The sequence below is a fragment of the Rhincodon typus genome, chromosome 28 (genome assembly GCF_021869965.1).
Source record: "Rhincodon typus isolate 14 chromosome 28, sRhiTyp1.1, whole genome shotgun sequence".
In the NCBI taxonomy this organism is placed as follows: domain Eukaryota; kingdom Metazoa; phylum Chordata; class Chondrichthyes; order Orectolobiformes; family Rhincodontidae; genus Rhincodon; species Rhincodon typus.
In genome coordinates, this window is record NC_063359.1 from 4180836 (window position 1) to 4202284 (window position 21449).

Sequence of the window (21449 nt, forward strand, 5' to 3'; positions counted from 1 at the left end):
AAGGTTTCTGAAGAAGGGTCTAGGCCTGAAACGTCAGCCTTCCTGCTCCTCTGATGCTGCTTGGCCTGCTGTGTTCATCCAGCTCCACAGCTTGTTATCTCATACTGAGATGTGTTATTTTTGCCAGTCGGTGCAGTCAGATCTATCTGGTTCCGTATAGGTTTTGCATGAGAGCTGATTCTTTTTCTCCATCTCTGATCCCTAAAGTACAAGATTCTCCTGTACGCCAGCCAACAGAAACGGATTGCTGCTGCCCGCATTTATCCAGCATTCACCTTTACTGTGAGTAACTGTGTTTGTTTGATAGACAGGATTATTGAATGTGGATTGCTATCTACCAATAGGTAACGTGCTCATTATTTGAGGATTATAATTCTGTGTTTCAATCTTGTTTTCTCCTCAAAAACATTTCTTAATCAGAGATACTCATTACTTTTGTAACTAGATTGGGCGCTGTTGGGCTGTATTAATGAGCTTGGTGCGAGGGAGTTGAGTGAGCATTGGTATATTGTAGGTCACCTTGACAGATTAGTTCATTAACTTGCTCAGTTAAAACCATCTTTGCTTGATCTTTAATCTGCAGAACGTTTAATAAAAATATTGTCTTGATCATTGCTTATCTGGACTCGCCTTTACATTTTAAATGAAAGGTGCTGATTTATATCCCTCAACATATTAGTCGCAATCCTGGCATGTTCAGTTTACCTTTTTATGGTGGCTATTGTCCTGGGTGCTTGTTGGGCTGTTCTCTTGGTGTGACTATTTTGGAAGCTGGACCTGCGAGGAACTGTAATGAAATGCCATGTTTCTGTCCAAGGTCATATTATTCTCTTGTCATTGTCTAACTTTGGATCAGTGAGTTAGTGTTGGTAACTGTTGGTCCTTGGTATTTTTGAACAGGGTAATGGTCATTATTTTCCAGAAGTTATTAAGTCAGTCTTGATTTTTATTTTCTTGTCTCTGTACACTTCAGTTTGCTTCCCCAATCCTGTCTGATTTGTATTCCTGGAAGGACCAACTGATTTTGGGTGCAGTTCTGCACATTCTGATTTGTTCAGTTCTTTTGACCTATAGGTCTGGCAGCATCTGTGAAGAGAAATCAAAGTTAAGACTTCCAAGTCCGGTGACCCTCCCTCAATTCTGAGCCCTGCTGAGCTTTTCCAGTAATTTCAGTTTTTGTCTGATTTACAGCATCCGCAGTTCTTTCAGTTTTTCTTTTAACCCAGTAATCGTTTTTCCATATGTGCCCTGAAAACATTAAACTATTCAGTTGTGCTGTGCATCAAAGCATTGTTCCATCCTGTCCAAAGACCAAATAACAGCATTTAGGAAGTGGATCTTTGGATTTTAACTGCACTTTCCTGCTGAACTCTGGATATTGATATCAATATCTAGCAGGTTTTATTGTTGCCTTGAATGAAAGGGGTTAACATGATATGGATCTGGGTCTTGTGAGCTCAATAGTGTCTGTAGCTTGGTTCCAGAAGTTGAATGAAAGTTAGTTGGAAGTCACTCTGCTTCACTTAACCCATCTTCTCATTCATTCTATTCAGGTTCAAGCCAATAACTATTGCGTGTTTTACGATGACCAGCGGCAGAATTGGTCAGTCATGTTTGATTCTGAGAAGGCTGTGGTGGAATTCAGCAAACAGGTAAAATCTGGCTGTAATTGTAAAGCATTCTCGCAATGTGGGCAAATTTGAAGTTTTCAAGATTGGGATCGCTAATTTTTTTAACTGCATCATGATGGAGCAAAGAAAAATTGAGTAGCATGGTCAGTCAATAGTCTAATCTCGTGTTGTTTACATGGGTATTGGCAAAGCCTGAGAATTGATAATCAGTAACTTTGTTCAATCCCTGCAGATCATGTGGGATTTGAAATTTGACTCTGAATTGTTACTGTAGGGTTAAACTGATCTGCTGGCCCCTCATTCTTACAGACCCAAGCTGTCTCCTCTACGTTTGTCCTATGTTCCTATGTTCTTGGGTAGATCAACTAATCCAGGATTGTCTATCTTCAATCACATTAAAAGGTGATTTATTTAGAGTTCAAATTTCCCACTGTGTGTCTACGTCGTGACGATCTGAAAAGTATTCAGTCTGAATTGATGTTGCTGATTAGCTTGTTCTTGGCTAATTTGTAATTATGTGATGTTGGTTCAGACTGATGTTTTCATTCTTTATTGTTTGTCACTAGTGGTATTTAGGGTTTTGGCTTGATGGATTTCAGTTAACACCAATTTTTGACTAATTTTAGCATGCAATCTCTCAGACTGTGTCTGTTTTTCGTCTCTATTTGCTTCCACTGTGCAGGTATGTTTGGCAAAATGCAGCAGCACCTCAACATTGGAATCTGTGCTGATCCAAGATCTGGCCCCAGGAGAAGGACAGGCAGTTGAAACTGGGGACTCTCTGGAAGTGTCCTACACAGGTTGGCTTTACCAGAACCACACATTTGGACAGGTAAGGGCAAATTGACTTAATACTATGGCTCAGTTATTTGGCTTTTTGATGTTCTGAATTTGTGCTGCTTTACAGATTTATATTGTACTTTAAATATAGGTCCATCTTCAAGTCCAGTTGTCATTCCGAACTGGGAGCTTGGTGTTTGAATATAGATTGGGGAAAATTTGACCTTTCGAACACAGCCCAAACTGGTGTGATTGAAAACCTCTGGTTCTAGGGGTCCCAGGTTTGGGCAGTCTTTCCCATTTCCTTAACTTGAATGCCAAACAATGCTCATTTCACTGACCATAGAATGGCTGGTGTAGGAAATAGAGAAGAGACACTAGTGCAAAAATAGTTGCTCTGCTGAGGAATGTTGGGTAGGAAAGAGTAGCGGAAGGTCCATGCACTTTGTTTCCTGCTCTTTGTCACATTTGCTGTTTCAAACTTCTGTTTTTCAGGTTTTTGATACGAACGTGAATAGAGACAAGTTGTTGCGGCTGAAAATAGGATCTGGGAAAGTGATAAAGGTAAGCCCAGGGTATTGTGGAACAGGAATGGAGACATGGAGGTCCTGGTGGAGTAGGGGATTAGTGGGAAGAATGGAATGTGAGTGGAGTGAATTGTGGGCATTATTAATTGGAGAATTTGACTTGGTTGTGAAAATAAGAATGCAAACTGTAGTACTGGTAAGTACACAGTGAATCAAAGTAATGTGCTGTAACGATCTGTTGCCCATGAGCTAGGTTCAGAACATAAGAACTAGGAGTAGACAATTCAGCCGACTTGAGCCCGTTCTGCCATTTCACATGATCATGGTTGATCTCATCTCTGCCTCAACTCCACTCTGCTGCCTGCTCCCATAATCTATCAACCTGTTAATAATTAAAAATCTTCCTCGCTCCTCAAATTTGCTCCATATTCCAGCATCCACCCCCTGTGAGTAAGTGAATTCCACAGATTTATGACCTTTTTGAGAGAATAATTCCTCCTTCTCTGACATAAATCTGCTACCCCTGATCTGAAAACTGACCTCTTGTTCTGGATTGCTCCCGCAAGAGGAAACATCTTTTTTACTTTGTCAATCCCCTTGAGCATCTTATGTACATAGGTGGGAGGTGTTCGAGAGTGTGATGGGGAGAAATTAGAGGCATTATGTGCCCGTTAGTGAAGGGAAAGACTGGTAAGATTCAGGGACAATGGATGACTAAAGATTTTGACGTTCTAGTCAAGAATAAAGGAAAATCTTATTTTAGATACAGACCACTTGGTTCAACTGACTCTCTTAATATAAAGAGTGTAGGGGCATAAGTTTGTACTTTGGAGAAAGAAATGGAGTCTAGAGAATGCAGAGAGGATGTTCTGGAGGTCTTAAAAATAGAAAGGTGGATAAATCTCTGGGACCTGATCCAAAGTATTTCAGAACATTGTGGGAAGTAAGCGAGGAAATTGAGACCCCTTGCAGAAATATTTGCATTATCTATACCAATGGGTGAAGTGCCTGATGACTGGGTGGCTAATGTTGTACCTTTTAATTTAAGAAAGGTTGTAAGGAGAAACTGGGGAACTATAGGCCAGAGAGTCTGACTTCAGTTGTGGGTAAATTGTTGGAGGTGATTTATGAAATATAGGATTTATGGATGTTTAGAGAGGCAGAAATTGATTAGGGATAGTCAGCATGGTTTTGTGTGATGGAAAAGTGTGTCTTTCAAACTTGATTGAGTTTGAGGAAGATACCAAAAATATGGGCAGTGCAGTAGATGTTATTTATTTGGATTTGAGTAAAGCCTTTGACAAGGTTCCAGAAGGTAGACTTAATTAGTAAAGTTAGGTCACGTGGGATTCAGGGTGAGCTTGCCAATTGGATACATAATTGGCTTAATGACAGGAGAGACAGAGGGCAATAGTGGAGGGTTGCTTTTCTGACTGGAGGCCTGTGACCAGCGGTGTTCCACAGACATTGGTTCTGAGATCCCCTCTTGTTTGTCATTTTATATAAATGATTTGAATGAGAATATAGAAGGCATGGTTAGTAAGTTTGCAGATGACACCAAACTTGGTTTTCTAAGATTACAAAAAGATCATGACCAAGTGGGTCAATGGGCTGAAAAACGGCAGATGGAGTTCAATCTGGATAATTGTGAGGTATTGCATTTTTGTACAACAAACAAGGCTAGGGGTTCTACAATTAATGGTAGGGCCTTGGGTAGTGTTGTAGAACAGAGGGACCTAGGGTACAGGTACATTATTCTTTTGAAGTTTGCATCACATATAGACAGGGTGGTTAAAAAGGTGTTTGGTAAGCTTGCCTTCATTGCTCAGTCTTTTTGAGTATAGGAGTCGGGAAGTCATGTTGAGGTTGTACAGGACATTAATGAAGCCTCTTCTGGAATATTAGGTCCATTTCTGGTTGCCCAGTTATAGGAAGGATGTTATCAAGCTGGAGAGGGTTCAGAAGAGATTTACCAGGATGTTGCTGGGTTTGGAAGGCTTGAGTTATAAAGAAAGACTGGATAGGTTGGAACTTTTTTCCCCCTGAAGTGTAGGAATTTGAGAGGCGACCTGATAGAAGTTTATAAAATAATGAGAGGTATCGATAGAGTTAATGGTAGCTGTCTTTTCCTTAGGACGGGGAATTTCAAGACTAGGAGGCACATTTTTATGGTGAGAGGGGAGAGATTTTAAAAAAGACACGAGGCAAACTTCTTACGTGGATAGTTGGCGTGTGGAATGAACTTCCTAAGAAAGTCGTGGATGTGGGTACAATTACAACGTTTGAAAGACATTTGGATAGACATGTGAATAGGAAAGATTTGGAGGGATATGGGCAGGAGCAGGCAGGTGGGACAAGCTTAGTTTGGGACCATGTTCAGTATGGACTGGTGGATGAAGGGTCTGTTTCTGTGCTGTATGACTGTGTGACCTCAATTAGATCTCCTCTCATCCTTCCAAACTCGAGAGCAACAGGATAAGTACCTCCATGACCAACTTTCTCCTCTTCCACCACCTTACTTTCTATAAGCTTTTGGCTATTACCCTTGATGTTATCTGGAGAGTTTTTTGTTTTGGTGATCTTATTCTGCCTGCATGCACACACCTTAATCTTATGTTTTAGCCCCCGCAGTCCTACTTTTAGCCAGGTTCCCTCTAAGTAAGCTACATTTTAATGCTGTTCTTAGACCATATTTTCAGTATTTCAAATTTATTTCTTTTGTCCTTGTGAGGGATATACCTGTTAATTCACTAACTACTTTTATTGACTTTGGTAATGGATTCTCCTATACTCTGTCAAAATCTTTTTCATCCTTTTAGGTTTGGCATCACTTTAATTTACTTTCTTTGTGTTGTCTGTACCCTGAGTGCCCACAGCATTCAAATTTAAGTAATTTTGTCATATGATGGTCACTGCTGCAAGATCCTTTACTTTGGTCTTTGTATTTTAGAATGGTATGGTGTGAATGGTATGGTTTACTAGGTTACTTGTAGGGTGATAAGAGTCAAACCGGTTCCTTAACTAAAGAATATTTGAATATGAATTTCTAATGGAAATCAGCAGCTTTGTAGTTACTTTTACTCATACCAACTCTTGATTTCCATATCAATCTGTTGGGAATTATTTGCTGATCTTTGTAAATTTTGCAGGGCTGGGAAGTTGGGATGCTGGGAATGAAGAAGAATGGAAGGAGACTGTTGATCGTGCCTCCAAGTTTGGCATATGGATCACAGGGAATACCAAACCGAGTTCCAACCAATGCCACGCTAATCTTTGAAGTGGAGGTTAAAAGGGTGAGTGTTAGTTAAGGTGGATCTAAGTTTTCATTCCATTCCAGGCTAAGGCGAAACCATGTCTGGCTTATCTTGGGAATAGATGCTGATTGATCCAATCAGAGTTGGGGGAAAATAACAATGTGGTTCGAGCTGGCATCCACTTTGAAGACTTTCACTTGGAATTTTAGTTGAAGATGATTGTGGATTTAATCAAATGATTCAAATTGATTATGTGAGCAAAGGATAACATATTACTTATGCAATGATGTGTGTTGTTTTAATGTATAGAAGAGGGTTTCCTGAAAATTTGTTTTGAGCATAATGTGGCTTATCTCATTAAGAATTTTAGTTTCTATATTCTAACACTTTCAGACCTACTAAACAGTCAACTTGTCATTGCATACTCACACTGATAGCAGAACTGAACACTGAAGATCTTTGTGTGGTTGTTTTACCAGTTCAGTGAATCTGTGATGGGCAGGGAGGTGTTATTTGGATATTTTTGAACTAGAAAGCTCACTTTGTCACTCTTTGTCATAGGTAAAATTTGCAAAGGAATCTGGGTTTGACAAGCAGAGTACCAGCTCTCATGAATCTACTGCATCTTCACCAGCCCCCAGCATAGAAAGCCTGACCGCAGAAACTGCGATCCCAGCACCAGTGTCTGTGCCTCCAAAGCCTGGGTATGAAAGGTGTCTAACGTGGCTAGCTTTCAGTTCTTCTGGTTCCACTGACTTGTTCCCTATTTACAATCTTGTTGAACTGTGCTATGGAGTAGTTAGTTACATTTCAGATTTTGAGAATCTGGAGGGTTCCTTTTGACAAAAAGATGAACCATTGCTGCACTCCCTTTCCGAGATAGAACACTTCACAATGTGTTCTGAAGCTCAACCACCTGAGCTTGTTCTCTGACATAAAGATTAAAAAATGTTGGGAATGCTAGGTCAGACAGCATATAACTATCAATATTTCAGGTCTGTCACCTTGCGTTTGAACTGGCAAAAGTTAAGAAATTTAACAGGTTTCAAGCAAATGAAGGGGAGGAGAGTAAGAGAAGAACAAATTGACAAAGTGGAAGACAGGAGAGCTTAAATGATGAAAGTTTGTGGTGCAGTCACAGTACAAGTTTTAAAAAGTGTTTCCAGACCTGATGTGTCTAGTTGTGATGATACTATGGTTTTAAGATGCGATTTTTAATCTTCAACTTATTCCAAAAACTTTGAGGTTATGATCAGTATATACAATTGCTTCAGATGTATTACTGGCAATGGAAGTGCTGAAATGTTGTGATGCCAACACCTAGCTCAAGTTCACCTCCTTAATCATGGGGTATTTGTTGATTATTCAATATTCAGGAGAAATATCAAGAGGTCGTTCTATCTTCTGGTCATCTTGTTAACCAGACCTTCAGCACCGACAACTACATCAATCGCATTGATAACCACTTTAAGTGGTCTTGTGTAATTAGGTGTGGCTAACACTGGGGCAGTGGTTAACACAGATTTCAGGCTGTCAAATGCCTTCTGACATTCCTCAGTCCACTGAAATTTTCTGCACTTCATCAATGGCAACCACACTGCCAAAATTAGGTATGGACTTTTGATAAAAGTAACTCAGTCCCAGGAAATATAGTACATCCCTGTTTGTCGATGTATGGGAAACTCCTCGATAACCTTTGATTTCACATCCTGTGGGGCCATTTGTCCATATCTAATGACTGGGCGTTTGCGAATTCACTCTAAGCCAGGTCTATCTCACAGCCTGCCCCCAGCCTCTCCCCCGCCCCCCCAAAAAAAAATCAATTGAAGAATTCCAATAGGTGCTGCAAATGTTTCTTCCATGTGTGACTATAAATCAGCAGATCGTCTATGTGCACCCCACAATTGGGAAATATCAAAATGACTATTGGTTAGTCTTTGAAAAATGCATCAGCCACATTTCATACCAAATGGCATGACTTTAAACTAGTGCATTCGGTGTCTTAAAAGCTGAAATTATCTTCGCTCTTTTGGACTAAAGGTACCTGCCAGTTTCCTCCTGAGTAAGTTTAACTTTGAAATGTATGTTGCTCGTCCCGTCTTCTCAATACAGTGTTCCAAACATGAAATAGGATTAAAAATCAGTGTGTAACTGCATTGACTTTGCGATAGCCTGCACATAATTGTTGGGGACCATCTGGTTTTGGCGCCATTACAATGGGTGAGCACCCATTGCTGCAACTTGTTTTGATTAAATTGTCTTTGTCTTTGAGCATGTGTTCAATTCTTTTTGAACCTGCGTCAACTTTAGAGGGTTAAGTCTAAAAGGATGTCACTTAATTGGAATAGCATTTCCTATATCTACATGCATAATTAGGTTAGTACTTCCCAGTTTATTCCCAAATATCTCCCATGTGATTGTAGTAACTGTTTCAAATTTTTGAGAACCTCCTCACTGTCCGATTCAGAATCATCTGAACTTGGTTCTTCACTCTTTTTTAACTAATAACACATTCTCCTTTTGCTTTCTTTCCCTATCAAAATATCTTTTTGAACATGAACATAAACAAAAACTAAAATTGTTGGAAAAGTTGAGCAGGTCTGGCAGCATTTGTGGAGAGAAGTCAGAGTTAATGTTTTGGTTTGAGTGACTCTGCCTTTGAGTCCAATAATCCGAAACCCACCCTGGAATTAGAGATTTTGATCCTGACCAGAGCCTCAATTTGTTACGAACTAGACCCAGCCCCCTCAAAATACATTAAGATGATAGTCTAGCCTCTAAGTTTTTCTTATTTTAAATGTAGGTGTAAGGCGTCACGTTCCAGATGCAATTCCATTGGTCAAATTACAGTTTTAAACAAAATATGCCTTACTTTTACAATAGTTAAAATACAGATAAAATAAAAATCAAAGTCAAGAATTGACTTAACTGTAACTTTATTGAAATGCATAACCAAGGGATAGATATATTAATTACTACTAATTAACCGTTCCAATGTAGTAACATTCCATAAACACACCCTTGACAAAGGCAAATTCAGTAAAATTGATTTGTCTACAATTCTAGCAGCAGGAAGAGAACCCCAGCTTTTAGCTGTAACAAAGAGGAATAAGAGCTTCCACATCCAGCTTCAAGACCCCAGCATCTCCCGAAGGCTAAAACTAAAATAAATCCTGTTTTTGTGGGAGCTTGACCCCACCCATTCAGACTGCTTCTGTTCCAATGTTTTAAAAGTAAACCCACAAGGGCCTCACAATATGTTTATTGGCTTTGGAGCAGACTGCTCATCACATTTTCTCAATTTTTCTTAAAAAGAAAACAGGATAAAATACACTTCTTCAAGCCATAGTATTGTCACATGGTAGACTGAAGAGCTGCTGTTGGCAAACAAACACAAGGGCGAGACCAAAACTGCAAATAAAACCAGATGAGTGCAGAGATTGCTGAACTCTGCTGTTTCTGAAGGCAGTAAAGTGCCTACTTGAATGATGAGGTCTTGCTTGTCAACTAAATAGAGATCACTCAAACTCTGTCCTGTAGTGCGGTTGAGGAGAGAAGTAAATGCTCCTCTTGCCAGTGATGCACATGTTATGAAACTCCTCAGTGCATCCAGACTTTTGACATAAGTGTTGCAGTGTAGTATTTATGCCGGAGATACTTCAACTGTACATTGGTGCCCCCCCCCCCCCCCCCCCCCCAATTGAAGACCATTGTCAAGTAGAATTTGCTTCAGTGTCCAATTTCACTTTGCTGTACACTGCACCCTCTATGGATGCATTTGGTAAGGCTTAATTTGGGGAGTTTTGAAAGTTAGTGCCTGATACCTATTTGATTTATTTGAGAGAGGAGCTCTCTCTGGTGTTTTGGATGTACTGAATTATCAGGAATATCTTTGTAGATAAGAGGGGAAATGGGTTCATCCTTAAAAAGCTGTTACTGAAAAAAATCTATCCATTCTTATGCTTGTCAGGGAGCATGTGGTGCGGGCCAAGTCTAATTCACTAAGTGACACGTTGGCTGTAAGTAAGAGTTCTCCTTTATTGTTTTTGTTGTACAGTGACCTCTGCCTGCTGTTCAGTTATCTTTTCATTTTTCTTTTTGGCCATTGTGATTCTATTTTCCCTCTCATTTGCTTTTACTTCCTGTGTGAATCTTGAATTGAAAACGAATCGGGCAACTAGTTCCTGATGTCTGCCGCTGTTGATCAATTGCAATGTATGGAAGAGATGCACGCAGCTCTAATTCCTCCTTGGTCTTTCTGCAAAGTGACGTGACTGAAAATAGGAACGCGGCAAATAGAGTTGTGATCGTGAATGTGTGATGAACCACTTCATGATGCTGGACTTCGTATAGCCGTGTTTCTGAAACTGTAGACTTTGTGGCTCACTCAGTCCACGTTTATATTCCTGCATCAAATCAAAATTTCATCGGTTAATGCTAAATAATTGAGTTCAGTCCCTGAAATAAAGGGGAATTTAGAGAATTACCATTTTCTTGCTTCTGCTTAGTTACACACAATCATTGTCTTTTGTTCTCCCCTAGAATCCAGACACCATGAAAGCCAAATTGATTTCTCGAATGGCGAAGATGGGTCAGCCAATGCCATTTCTCACAGGAGCTCTCTCTGCACAGCCTGACTCCAGTGACTCTGAGCTTGAGGTAAAAATTTAGCAAGGCCCACACTTCTGTTTTATTTTTGTCTGTATTATTCACCTTACAATATTTCAGTTCATCTACTTCTGTACGAATGAGTGTTTTTGGTTCTAAGCCACTTGGGGGAAATGGAAGAGAGAGAACTGATGAGCCTTGGGAGGTATTTTGGGTTGGGATGGTGGTGCCTGTGGGGGAATGGAGGGGAAAGGGAGGAATGCTATCCTAAACCTTAACAGACATGGCTAGCTGTCCAAAAATAAATTATTGAACAAAACTTTTAAAAAATATTTATTTCAAATAACTCCTTGTTTATTGCTTATGGCAAATGTGCTGTTTTATAAGAAATGGTCTTTAGCATATAATGTGGAATGCCTTTGCAGAGAGGTGGGGGGAGAGGTCATATACATAGTTTAAGTCAGTGAGTTCTCGTCAGGGGACTTCATAAACTCCAGTGTTCAGTAACTGGCTTCCTCACTTCATTTTAAAATTTAAAATGCTCTGAATCCGTAATAAAGTGACACAGGCCACGTTCAACGTTTCCTTTGTAGGTAAAGATAGTTTGGGACAGCATCATTGTCACCCTTTTACACAGGGTGTAAACAGAAAATATAGAAGCAGGAGTAAGCCATTCAATCATCAAGCCTGCTCCGTCATTCAATATGATCATGGCTGATCCTTCATCTCAAAGCCATACTCCTGCTTTCTCTCTGTACCTCTTGACGTGTTTTAGCTTTTAGAAATCTCTTTCTGTTAAATATATTCAGTGATTTTGCCTCCACAACTCTTTCTGGGAGAGAATTTCACGGGGTCACCGCTGAAGAAATTCCTCCTAATCTTAATCCAAAATGGCCTACTGCAAATTCTGAGACATTGAGAGCATGTTCTGGGTCCCCAGCCAAGGGAAACATCATCCATACATACAGCCGGTTCAGCCCTGTCAGAATTTTAAACTTTTCAGTGAGATTTCCCCTCATTTTCCTAAGCTCCAGTTAATACAGACTTGGCTGATCATGTCTTTTTTCTTGTGCAACAAATTTGCCATCCTAGGAGTCAGTCCAGTTAACTTTTTTGTTGCAATCCCTCCTATGGCAACTGTATCCTTTGGGTAAGGAGACCATAATTGCAAACAATACACCAGGTGTGATTTCACCAAGGCTTTATACAGCTGCCGGAAAACTTCCTTCCTCCTGTACTGAAACAGTCTTGCAATGAAGGCCAACATACCATTTGCTGCCTTAACTGTTTGCTGCACCCACATGTCTGCTTGCAGTTGCCAGTGTGCAGGGGCATCCGGGTCCCTTTTCACATCAACATTTTCCAATCTATCACCAATTCAATTACACTCTGCCAGTCTCTCTTCTTTTTCCTACCTTAGTGGAAACTTTTATCTACATTATGTTGTATCTGCCATGCATTTGCCCACTCTGTCACCTTGAAGCATCTTTGCATCCTCCTTGCTCTAACTCCCATTTAGTTATGCGTCATCAGCAAACTTGGAAATATTACTTTGGTTCTCTCATCCAGATCACTGATCTGTTATGTACAGCTGGGGCCCAAGCACTGATCCCTGTGGCACCCACTTGTCACCACCTTCCACTCTGAAAACAACCCATTTATTGCTACTCTGTATCTCGTCTAATTCTCAATCTGAAGCAATTAGCATATTACCACCAAACACCTATTTTATTTGAATTTGAACACCAACCTCTGATGTGGGACTTTATCAAAAGCTTTCTGAAATTCCAATTAACCATGATCACTTCTCTCGCATTGATTCTACTATTATGTTCTCAAAAAAAATTGCAGTCAATTTGTCAAGCACTGTTTTCATAAATCAATGTTGACTTAGAAAATGCTGTTGGAATCAGAGTTATCACATCATTTATAGCACGCTTCAGCATTTCCCTGCTACTGATGCTGGGCAAATGAGTTTGTAATTCCTGATTTTCTCCCTAGTTTCCTTTTTTAAACAGTGAGGCTACATTTGACACCCTCCAATCTGTTCATAATTTGCAGGATTTTGGAAGCTAACAAATGAATCCACTACTTCCAAGGCCGCCACCTTCAGCATCCTGGGATTTATATTATTGCGCCCTGGAATTTATCCATTTTCAGTTCCATTAATTTTTGCAGTACTACTTTTTTACCTAATGCTCTTAAACCTCTTTCGATTCCTACTTAGCCAGAGACACTTGCTTCCCTGGCACTTTTTTGGAAGTTATTGGTGTTGTTGTCTTTGGAGACAGAACTAAAGCAGTTGTTTAATTGCTGTGCCATTTCCTCATTCTTCATCATTGTCCTGTTTCCGATTATAAGGGGCCTACATTTGTCTGCCCTATTCTTTTCTTTTTTTCTTTTTTTTCTTACAAAACAAAGCTCTTGCAGTCCACTCTTGCAATTTTACTCTCCAACGCAACTTTTCCTCTCTTAATTGATCTCTTGGTCCTCCTTTGAGTTCTGAGTATTCTATGACTTCTTTTCGATCTAATACTGTTCTTAATTCATTTTGTTTATTGTAGTTTGGCCACTTTTCCTGTTGCGTTCTTTTGTCCGTAAGAAATGTGAACAACTGTTTTAATGTATGCATTATTCTTATGTACTAACTGTTGCCTATTCACTGTCACGCTTTAGCCTGCATAACTTCATTATATCACAGCCAACTTGTCCCTCATATCTTTGTTTAGATTAGGTTCAGATTGAACTACTTCACTATCTATGTTGAAGAATTTTGGTCACACACCCCCTCCCCCCAGAACATTCTCAGCAATATTATTAATAAACCCCTTGTTGCACAAAACCAAATCTAGGATAGCCTGTTTTCCCCCTACGTGGTTCTTCGTGGTATTAGTCTTTAAAAATTCTTGTGCTCATTCCAGGAATTCATCTGCCACCAAGCAACTAATGTGGTTTTCCTAATCCGAATGTAAATTAAAGCTAGCCATGATGACTGTTGCACTTTTGCGTACACTCTCGTTTTCTGTTTATTCCTATTCCCTACATAATCACTATGGTTTGGAGGCCAATCAACATCAACCACTAACGTTTTCTGCACCTTGTTGTTTCTTGGCTCCTCTCAGACAGATTCAACATCCAGATTTCCTCGACCAATATCTTTTCTCTATGTTATGCTGATTTTGTCTTTTACCAATAACAACCGCCACCTACTTTCATTTTGCTGGACCTTCCTAAGGATTGAATACCAACCATTCCACCGCCCTCCCAGACCATTGTCTACGGCTGAACCAATTTGTTTGCAACCATGGTGCTCTACACAGTCACCAAACTGAATTTCTAAATACGTCTTCTCTCCTCCTCCTCCTTTTCTGATTCCCAAATCTCTCCATATCTCATCCAATCAATCTGCTTGTGCAACCCTCACCTTGTCATCTCTGGACTCTTACTCCAATGCACCCCAGGCTGCCCCCTCATGCTTGTCTTCTGTATTTCAGCTTGTTTTGTACTCTGCAGCTAAAAATACTTGCACAAACCATGTTCTTATCACTCATCTCTTCTATTCTTGGCTTTTCAAATACTAATTTTTCAACTTTTGTTTTAAATTTCTTCATGACTCTTCTCTTACCAAAGTCTGCAGTCTTCTCTAATCATACCACCATGCCGACTCCATTCTTGCCAAACTCTCCCAGACTCTTGTTCTTTCCTGTTGTGCAGCAATTGTGCACTAAGAGCACATTCCTTGCCTAAACCCACATGTTGCTTAACTTTCTTTTTTTTTTTCTGACCATCCTTTTGTTTTCAACCATCTTTGCCTAAGCTGGTCACCTTTTCTATGAGCTCCTTATTAAGTGTCCACATCATTTTTTGATTAGACCTCTAAATTGAAAAGGATTGTTTATGTAAGAGGCATTATATAAATTAGGTTTATCCTTGTTATCCTCAGTCCTAGGTTGTTAAATTCTAATCTGAAAGCTTTTCATATCCAGTTCCTTACTCTGTCCAGCCAAAGGATTTATTTAAGATGTAAAGAGGTCCCATTGTTTGACCTTGACAATCTATCTCCATACATCAGATACATCTTTGCATTGGGTATTGAGTTGTTGCGAGCTGGCTTGAGTACGGCTGAGCACTTGTTTTTATTTTCTTCACCCACTATTTCCTTAATGTCCTGTATCAATCCAACAGGATCATTCATTGAAGGCTACCCCACTTGCTGCTCCATCTCCTGCCCCATCATCGGTTCCGCACACTGCACATCCTGTTCACAATCTGCCTCCACAGCAGCCAGCACCAGGTAGAGTGTCTGTTCAGCTAACCTTGACCCTCTCATTGCCAATTCTGTTATATTTTAAGATTTGAACCTATGGTGTCTCTCTCAAATTAAATTAATCTCACATAAATGTACAAATTTTATTTGAATCGCAAGTCCTTCGGTTTGCTTGGTGCCTTGATCTGTCATAAAGCCACCATTGCTAATGTGGCAATAATGATGTCTCTACAGGCTGGAGAATGAAGAGATCCCTTGTTCTCTGTGGCATCATGCCACACTAGGCTCCTGCTCGCTATGAAGCAGCTAGTTCTCAAACGTTAACCAGTTTAATTTCACACTTTAGAGTACTCATCTATTTGTCATTCCTTGCAGGCAGTTATTTTCTGAATTATCATATTTTGTCTGTTTTTTTCCCTGTATTAACAGTGTCTGTTTCCATGCACGCATCCTCCTCTGCAGCACTATTGCCAGTCACACTTTCTGCACAACAAGGACTGGCTGGCAGTGGACAGACTTTCCAGGTACATTGAAACATCTTCCATCAGTTTAGATTCAAGAGGGGAGGTAAGGGGCAAAACTTGTGAATTTCAGCCATCATGAAACTTGGAATGCTGAGGATTGTCTCCAACTCACATTGTGATACAGACGTTTTCCTGTCTGAACGTTTTGAGTTAAATTTGCCCAAATGAACCTTCCACTGTATTGAATAGTTGTGACTGTTAACTTTTCTGATGCAAAGCTTAGGGTATGGTTATCTGCTGACTGAGATCAGTCACAATGGAGAATTCTCACTGACAACAAGCCAAGAAGTGACAAGCAGGTTTTATCATTCACTTTTTATAATTTTACAATAATTGTGCAAGGCTTTTTGGGACCTTTTGGGTATCTTTAAGCATTTGACAACCAATTACTTTTCAAATGTCTTTGCCATTGTAATATTGTGAGCACAACAGCCAAGTTGCACACAAACTCTCATAAACAACAATATAATAATCAGATTTTACGATTAAGGGATAAATATTGGCCAGGACTTGGATCTTCTCATACTGTATATTAGTGGAATCTCAAATTTCTCCATTTCATTAGGCTTTAAATTTCCTTTTTAAGGTACACAAATATTTAAGCTTCTACTTTAACCCCTTGTATGTTCAGTCCGGGGAAGTGGGCTGAAAAATGGCAAATGGAGTTTAATATTGATAAGTGTGAGGTGTTGCATTTTGGAAAGTCAAGGTGGGAGTTTCATGGTGAATGGTAGGGCCTTAAGGAGTGCAGCAGAAGAGAGGGACGTTGGAGTTCAGGTGCACGATTCTGTGAAAGTGGAGTCACAGGTAGACAGGGCAGTGAAGGCAGCTTTGGCATACTGGCCTTCATCAGTCAGGGCATTGAGTACAGAAGTTGGGACGTTATGTTATGTTGTACAGGACATTGTATGGTCACACTTGGAGTATTGTGTTCAGTTTTTGTCGCCTTTGCTATAGGAAGGATGTTATTTAAACTGGGAAGAGTGCAGAAGAAATTTATAAGGATGTTGCCAGGACTCGCGGGACTGAGTTATAGGGAGAAGTTGGACAAGCTAGGATTTGTTTCTTTAGAGTGCAGGAGACTGAGGAGTGGGTTTCTTTTTATAGAAGTGTATAAGATCATGAGATGCATGTATAGGGTGAATGCACTCTGGGTTTTTCCCATGGTTGGGGAATCGAGGACTAGAGTGCATCAGTTTAATTTAAGAAGGAAAAGAATACATGGGAACCTGAAGGGCAACTCTTTTTACACAGAGGATGGTACGCATATGGAATGAGCTGCCGGTAGAAGTGGTTGAGATGGGTGCATTAACAACAACTGAAAGCCACTTGGAAGAAGACATCGATAGGAAAGTGCAGAGAAATGGACTTAGCGTGGATGGACGTTTTGGTCGCCTTGGACCAGTTTGGGCCGAAGGGCCTGTCTCTGTGCTGTAGGACTCTGACTCTATGACTAGCATTTTTTTATGTTGCTCATATCACTTAATTTCAAGCATTCTTAATGAGACCAATGTTTCTGCATTCTCTGCTCATTGCTGGGCTATTTGGTAAACCTTCATGGTATTGCTTTGTTGATCAGCACAATGCTGCTTTTTACCAGACAATGGCAAGTGGCTTCATGCACTAACAATGAGTCTGCACTAGAGTAACCTGTTCATTTGAGCTTGGTCACTTCCTGATCCTTCACACTAGTTAGAAAGGTGAAGAGGATGCTATTTGTTCAGCTGAGGAAGAGTGGTGAAGTTGGCATACATGATTGAAAACTAATGGTAGACTAAAAACTGGCATGGCAGCTCAGTGGTTAGCACTGCTGCCTTTCAGCGCCAGGGACCTGGGTTCAGTTTTACCCTCGGGTGACTGTGTGGAGTTTGAACATGTCCCTGTGTCTGTGCGGGTTTCCTCCCACAGCCCAAAGAGGCACAAGGATAGCGGATTGACCATGCTAAATTGCCCTATCCAGGGATGTGTGGATTAGGTGTGTTAGTCATGGGAAATATAGGCTAGGGGGATGGGTCTGGATGGGTTGCCCTTTGGAGGGTCGGTGTGGACTTGTTGGACCGAATGGCCTGTTTCCACGCTATAGACATTCTATGATCTATAAAGGAAATTTTGAGGATTTTGTTTCAATGAAAACAATTCCATAGTCTTGTCAATCTCTTCTGTCATTCAGCCGTATCCCGGGATATCCTATGGTTACCCACCAGGTCCTGCTGCGCAGACCCAGATTCAGACAGTTGCACCGATGTTCCCAGCCCAGGCACCTCAGTACCAAGGTACATGTGTGTTGAAATCGTAACAGGCATTATGCTAATCTGATTACATTTTTTGTTAGTGTTAAGCTTCTGGAATGAATCTTAAACTGAGAATCTGTATTTGCAGTCTGATAACTGGTATTTGCTATATCTCCTTTTTCCAGTTTTGTAGATACTTGCTTAGTTTTGTGATTCTAGTGTTTGTCCAGTTTGTTGAGCAGCAGGTGGTAAAGCAGCTTGCAAAGCATATGGGTAAAAAGCTGTTGTTCCAAGCAAAATATTTCAACACTTAGTATAAGTTGTTGTGCATCTTCTCTTGTTTTAATAGCTGCTGGAGATGTCACTTCCTTTATGATGACAGAGGCACGTCAGCATAACACGGAGATTCGACTAGCTATCAGTAAGGCATCTGATAAAATTGACCAGCTTTCTCTTAAGGTGGGTTGCTACTGGAATCTTCAGCCTAGCATGTTTCAGAACATTGGATCAGCAACTCAGAGGCCAGTGAGCACTAATAGTGCTATCAGTTACAGATATTAGCTTGTTTGATCATAGGTATTCAAATATTCTTGCTGTAGTCAATGAATATTCTCCGCAGCTGCCAGCAGTATCACTGTTTCTTTGTCGCTGGTTGAAAATCCTGAAACACCTTTCCTCGAGCACAATGGATGCACCTACACCAGGTGGATAGCTGTGTCACAAGAAGGTGGCTTATCACCACCTTGAGGGCCATTGGGGATGAACACCAAATGCTGACCTTTCCAGCCCCACACATTCCATGAAAGATTTTTTAAACTTCCATGACCCAAGAACTAAATTTTTTAAAAATAAATTTGGGGGAAGATAAAATCAGGCTTGACTTTTGCAGCACCCAACTGACTGCTGTTACTGATGCAAGGTGATCGCGAAAATATAAGGACATGGAATTCGGGTGCAAAGCCAAGGATATACAAGCTTGACAGAACGAGGCAAGAGTGATGCTGGCGGTCAAAAGATGGGATGTGATGGATAAAATGTGTGTAACGACGCAAGTGGGAAGGGTGCACCATTTCACAAGCCACCACAAATGTGTAATTGCCACAGCTATCCACCTGGTGTAGGTGCATCCATTGTGCTCGAGGAAAGGTGTTTCAGGATTTTCAACCAGCGACAAAAAAAACAGTGATACTGCTGGCAGCTGTGTAATTGCCCAATGAAACAACGAAGATGAAGAGTTTGCCTGATGGACTGTTATTTTGGAAAAAGCACTTCACACCAGGTTTCACCTTGAACAGGAAATAATTATTTATTGTAAATAAACTTAATTCTTACTGTTTGTTAAAGAATACTAATTTACTGCTACGCAATTCAAGCTATAACCCTTTAAAACACATCCATTCAGTCACAAATAAGAGAGTTTGACACAAATAGAATATTGGGAAAATAAAGGGAGAAACAAATTATGCAGATCAGACTACTCTGCAAGAATGCAATGTCTTTGTCACAATTCTTCTGAATTTTAGCAACATTGACAATGTTGTCTACAGAGAGATTGGTTGATCCTCGATTCAGTAGCTAATCAAGTCAACCGATGTATTTTTCATATTTTCCGTAGAGTCACTGGATATTTTTCTTCCTTCCGAGTAGAGAGAAAGAGGTGATTTTCAGTTTGCTTGCAGGATGATGGATGTCTCTGATGTACTATCTTACAGGTCTGAAACTGCACTGCAGCAAATCCGAAGGGCAAATGCTAGGCAGTTTTTCCTTAACTCAGATTCCTGGTTCTACTGTCTTGTCCCTCACTCCTCCAAAAAGTAACATACACTTATGTAGCTAAAGTGTACAATCCCACTTTACCATCAAGTTACAAAGAAACTCTCTCGCTACTTTTATAGCGCAGTGTCCATTCCTACCTTGTAGTCCAAAAGGGAAAGTACATGGACTTTTACATGTGCATCACTTTTTAGGAGAATACGGCTGATGTTTATCCTTCCGTTTTGCAGGTAGATGACTTACAGAAACATTTGAATGGGCCCTCATTTCCTGGCATTTCATCAGTAACAATGGAAACCAGCATGATCATGCACAACATCCAGAGAATTATCCAGGTAAGCACTGTCACCATGTCTCTAGATGTTAGGTTTGTGGAGAAGATCCTATAGGGATTTTTGATCTCTAAGTTACCTAGAATGGAACAGGAAATCATGAGAATTTAGCATTTTTTTGATAGGGGAAATCAGCAGTTGGAAGTGATTGTTATCATCCTCTGTGACATTGTATTATTAGCATAATCTAAGTCATGGCCATCCGTTGTGCATCTCCTTTCTATAGATATTGCAGTAGCCTGTGTTTCAAATTAGAATTTTCATGCAGCCTTATTTGCACATGGTATTATACCTCCAAGCAATGTTGACTATGATGGGCCTTTGTGAATTTTATGCAGAGTTAATCTGCAATGGCAGTGAGTATTTTCATAATCAGGATATTCTGAATATGTTTATGAACACTTGCCCTCCATCCTGGTGTGTATATGTAATGGACACCAATGCTGGTGCTATTTTCCTTTGTATGTTACAAAGCACTTATGCAGTCACTGTGCTCAGACACTTAACATTTTATGAGAGTTCAATAACAGCTGTTAATAGTCAGTGGCACTCTGTCCAAGTAAAATAGCATCTGCCATTATTTTCTGAAGTGTGTTATTAGCCAGCAATCGTGCTGCTTTGCATATTTGCATGTTAGCAGACAGTCATTCCCCAGTGAGTGTATGGTATTTCTATATACTTAAATTATGTTTTGTTTGTTTTTTCCTTTGCAGGAGAATGAGAGGCTGAAGCAGGAAGTGTTTGACAAAAGCAGTCGAATTGAAGAACAGAATGGGAAGATCAGTGACCTGATCCAGAGAAACCAAAGGTACTGCGATAGGAGCAAAACTGCTTGGATCCTGGTGACCTGAGAGAAGTTAAAGGAATGACTGGCGTCCAAAATCTGTCTCTGGTTTCAAATGAGCGTTTTTATCTTAAATCAGTTTAGTTGAAATTTCTGTTTCCACCTCACAACAGAGAGAAAGTTGTCCACTTAGCTTTGAGCATTTTTCTGGCCAGTTCTCGGGTGCAGGGTGCATTCCAACAAATAGATGTAGCAATGGAGTTGATTGTTGTAAAGTAAGTGGACTGGGTGAGGATATGAGGGTGCCTGGAGAGGAGCTGAAAGGGTGGGAGAGAAGCTGAGATGCAAGCAGGGGTGTGATGGATAGGAAGAAGGGAACTCGGAGGCTTAAAGGGTTAGGTATTGAGTGGGGCACGGGTGAGAAGCAAGAGGATAGGGAGATTAGCAAAGAAATAGGCTGAAGGGCCGAGCAAGGGACCTGGAGTGGGATGAGGGTGTTGGATGACGGGTGGTGTGAGGGGGAAGAGAAGGCAATGACAGAGCAGGAGAGGGATGATTGGGCCAGGTCAGTGGAATGGGAAAGGGCAGTGTATGTGGGAGGGGCTGACAGAGTGGGCCAGTGCTGTGTGGTGCTGGGCTAAAGCAGGCTGCCAGGTGATGTGATACGGTAATGATGGGCGAGGGAGCTAGGAGAGACAGATAAGGTGCTGGGTTGGAATGCCAGAGGACAACAGAGTG

General features: G+C 40.6%; 1 protein-coding gene across 1 annotated transcript in view; it reads left to right on the forward strand.

Annotated features, from left to right (window-relative positions):
- fkbp15a (FKBP prolyl isomerase family member 15a) overlaps positions 1-21449 on the forward strand; it is a 77991-nt gene that overhangs the window by 16282 nt on the left and 40260 nt on the right. The window contains exons 5-18 of the mRNA XM_048613348.1: positions 208-282; positions 1554-1652; positions 2314-2463; positions 2907-2975; positions 6088-6231; positions 6754-6905; positions 10163-10211; positions 10735-10851; positions 14986-15094; positions 15497-15591; positions 17762-17864; positions 18172-18281; positions 19826-19930; positions 20641-20735. Coding sequence (XP_048469305.1) covers positions 208-282; positions 1554-1652; positions 2314-2463; positions 2907-2975; positions 6088-6231; positions 6754-6905; positions 10163-10211; positions 10735-10851; positions 14986-15094; positions 15497-15591; positions 17762-17864; positions 18172-18281; positions 19826-19930; positions 20641-20735 — 1472 coding nt within the window. The remainder of the gene's footprint in view (positions 1-207; positions 283-1553; positions 1653-2313; positions 2464-2906; positions 2976-6087; positions 6232-6753; positions 6906-10162; positions 10212-10734; positions 10852-14985; positions 15095-15496; positions 15592-17761; positions 17865-18171; positions 18282-19825; positions 19931-20640; positions 20736-21449) is intronic.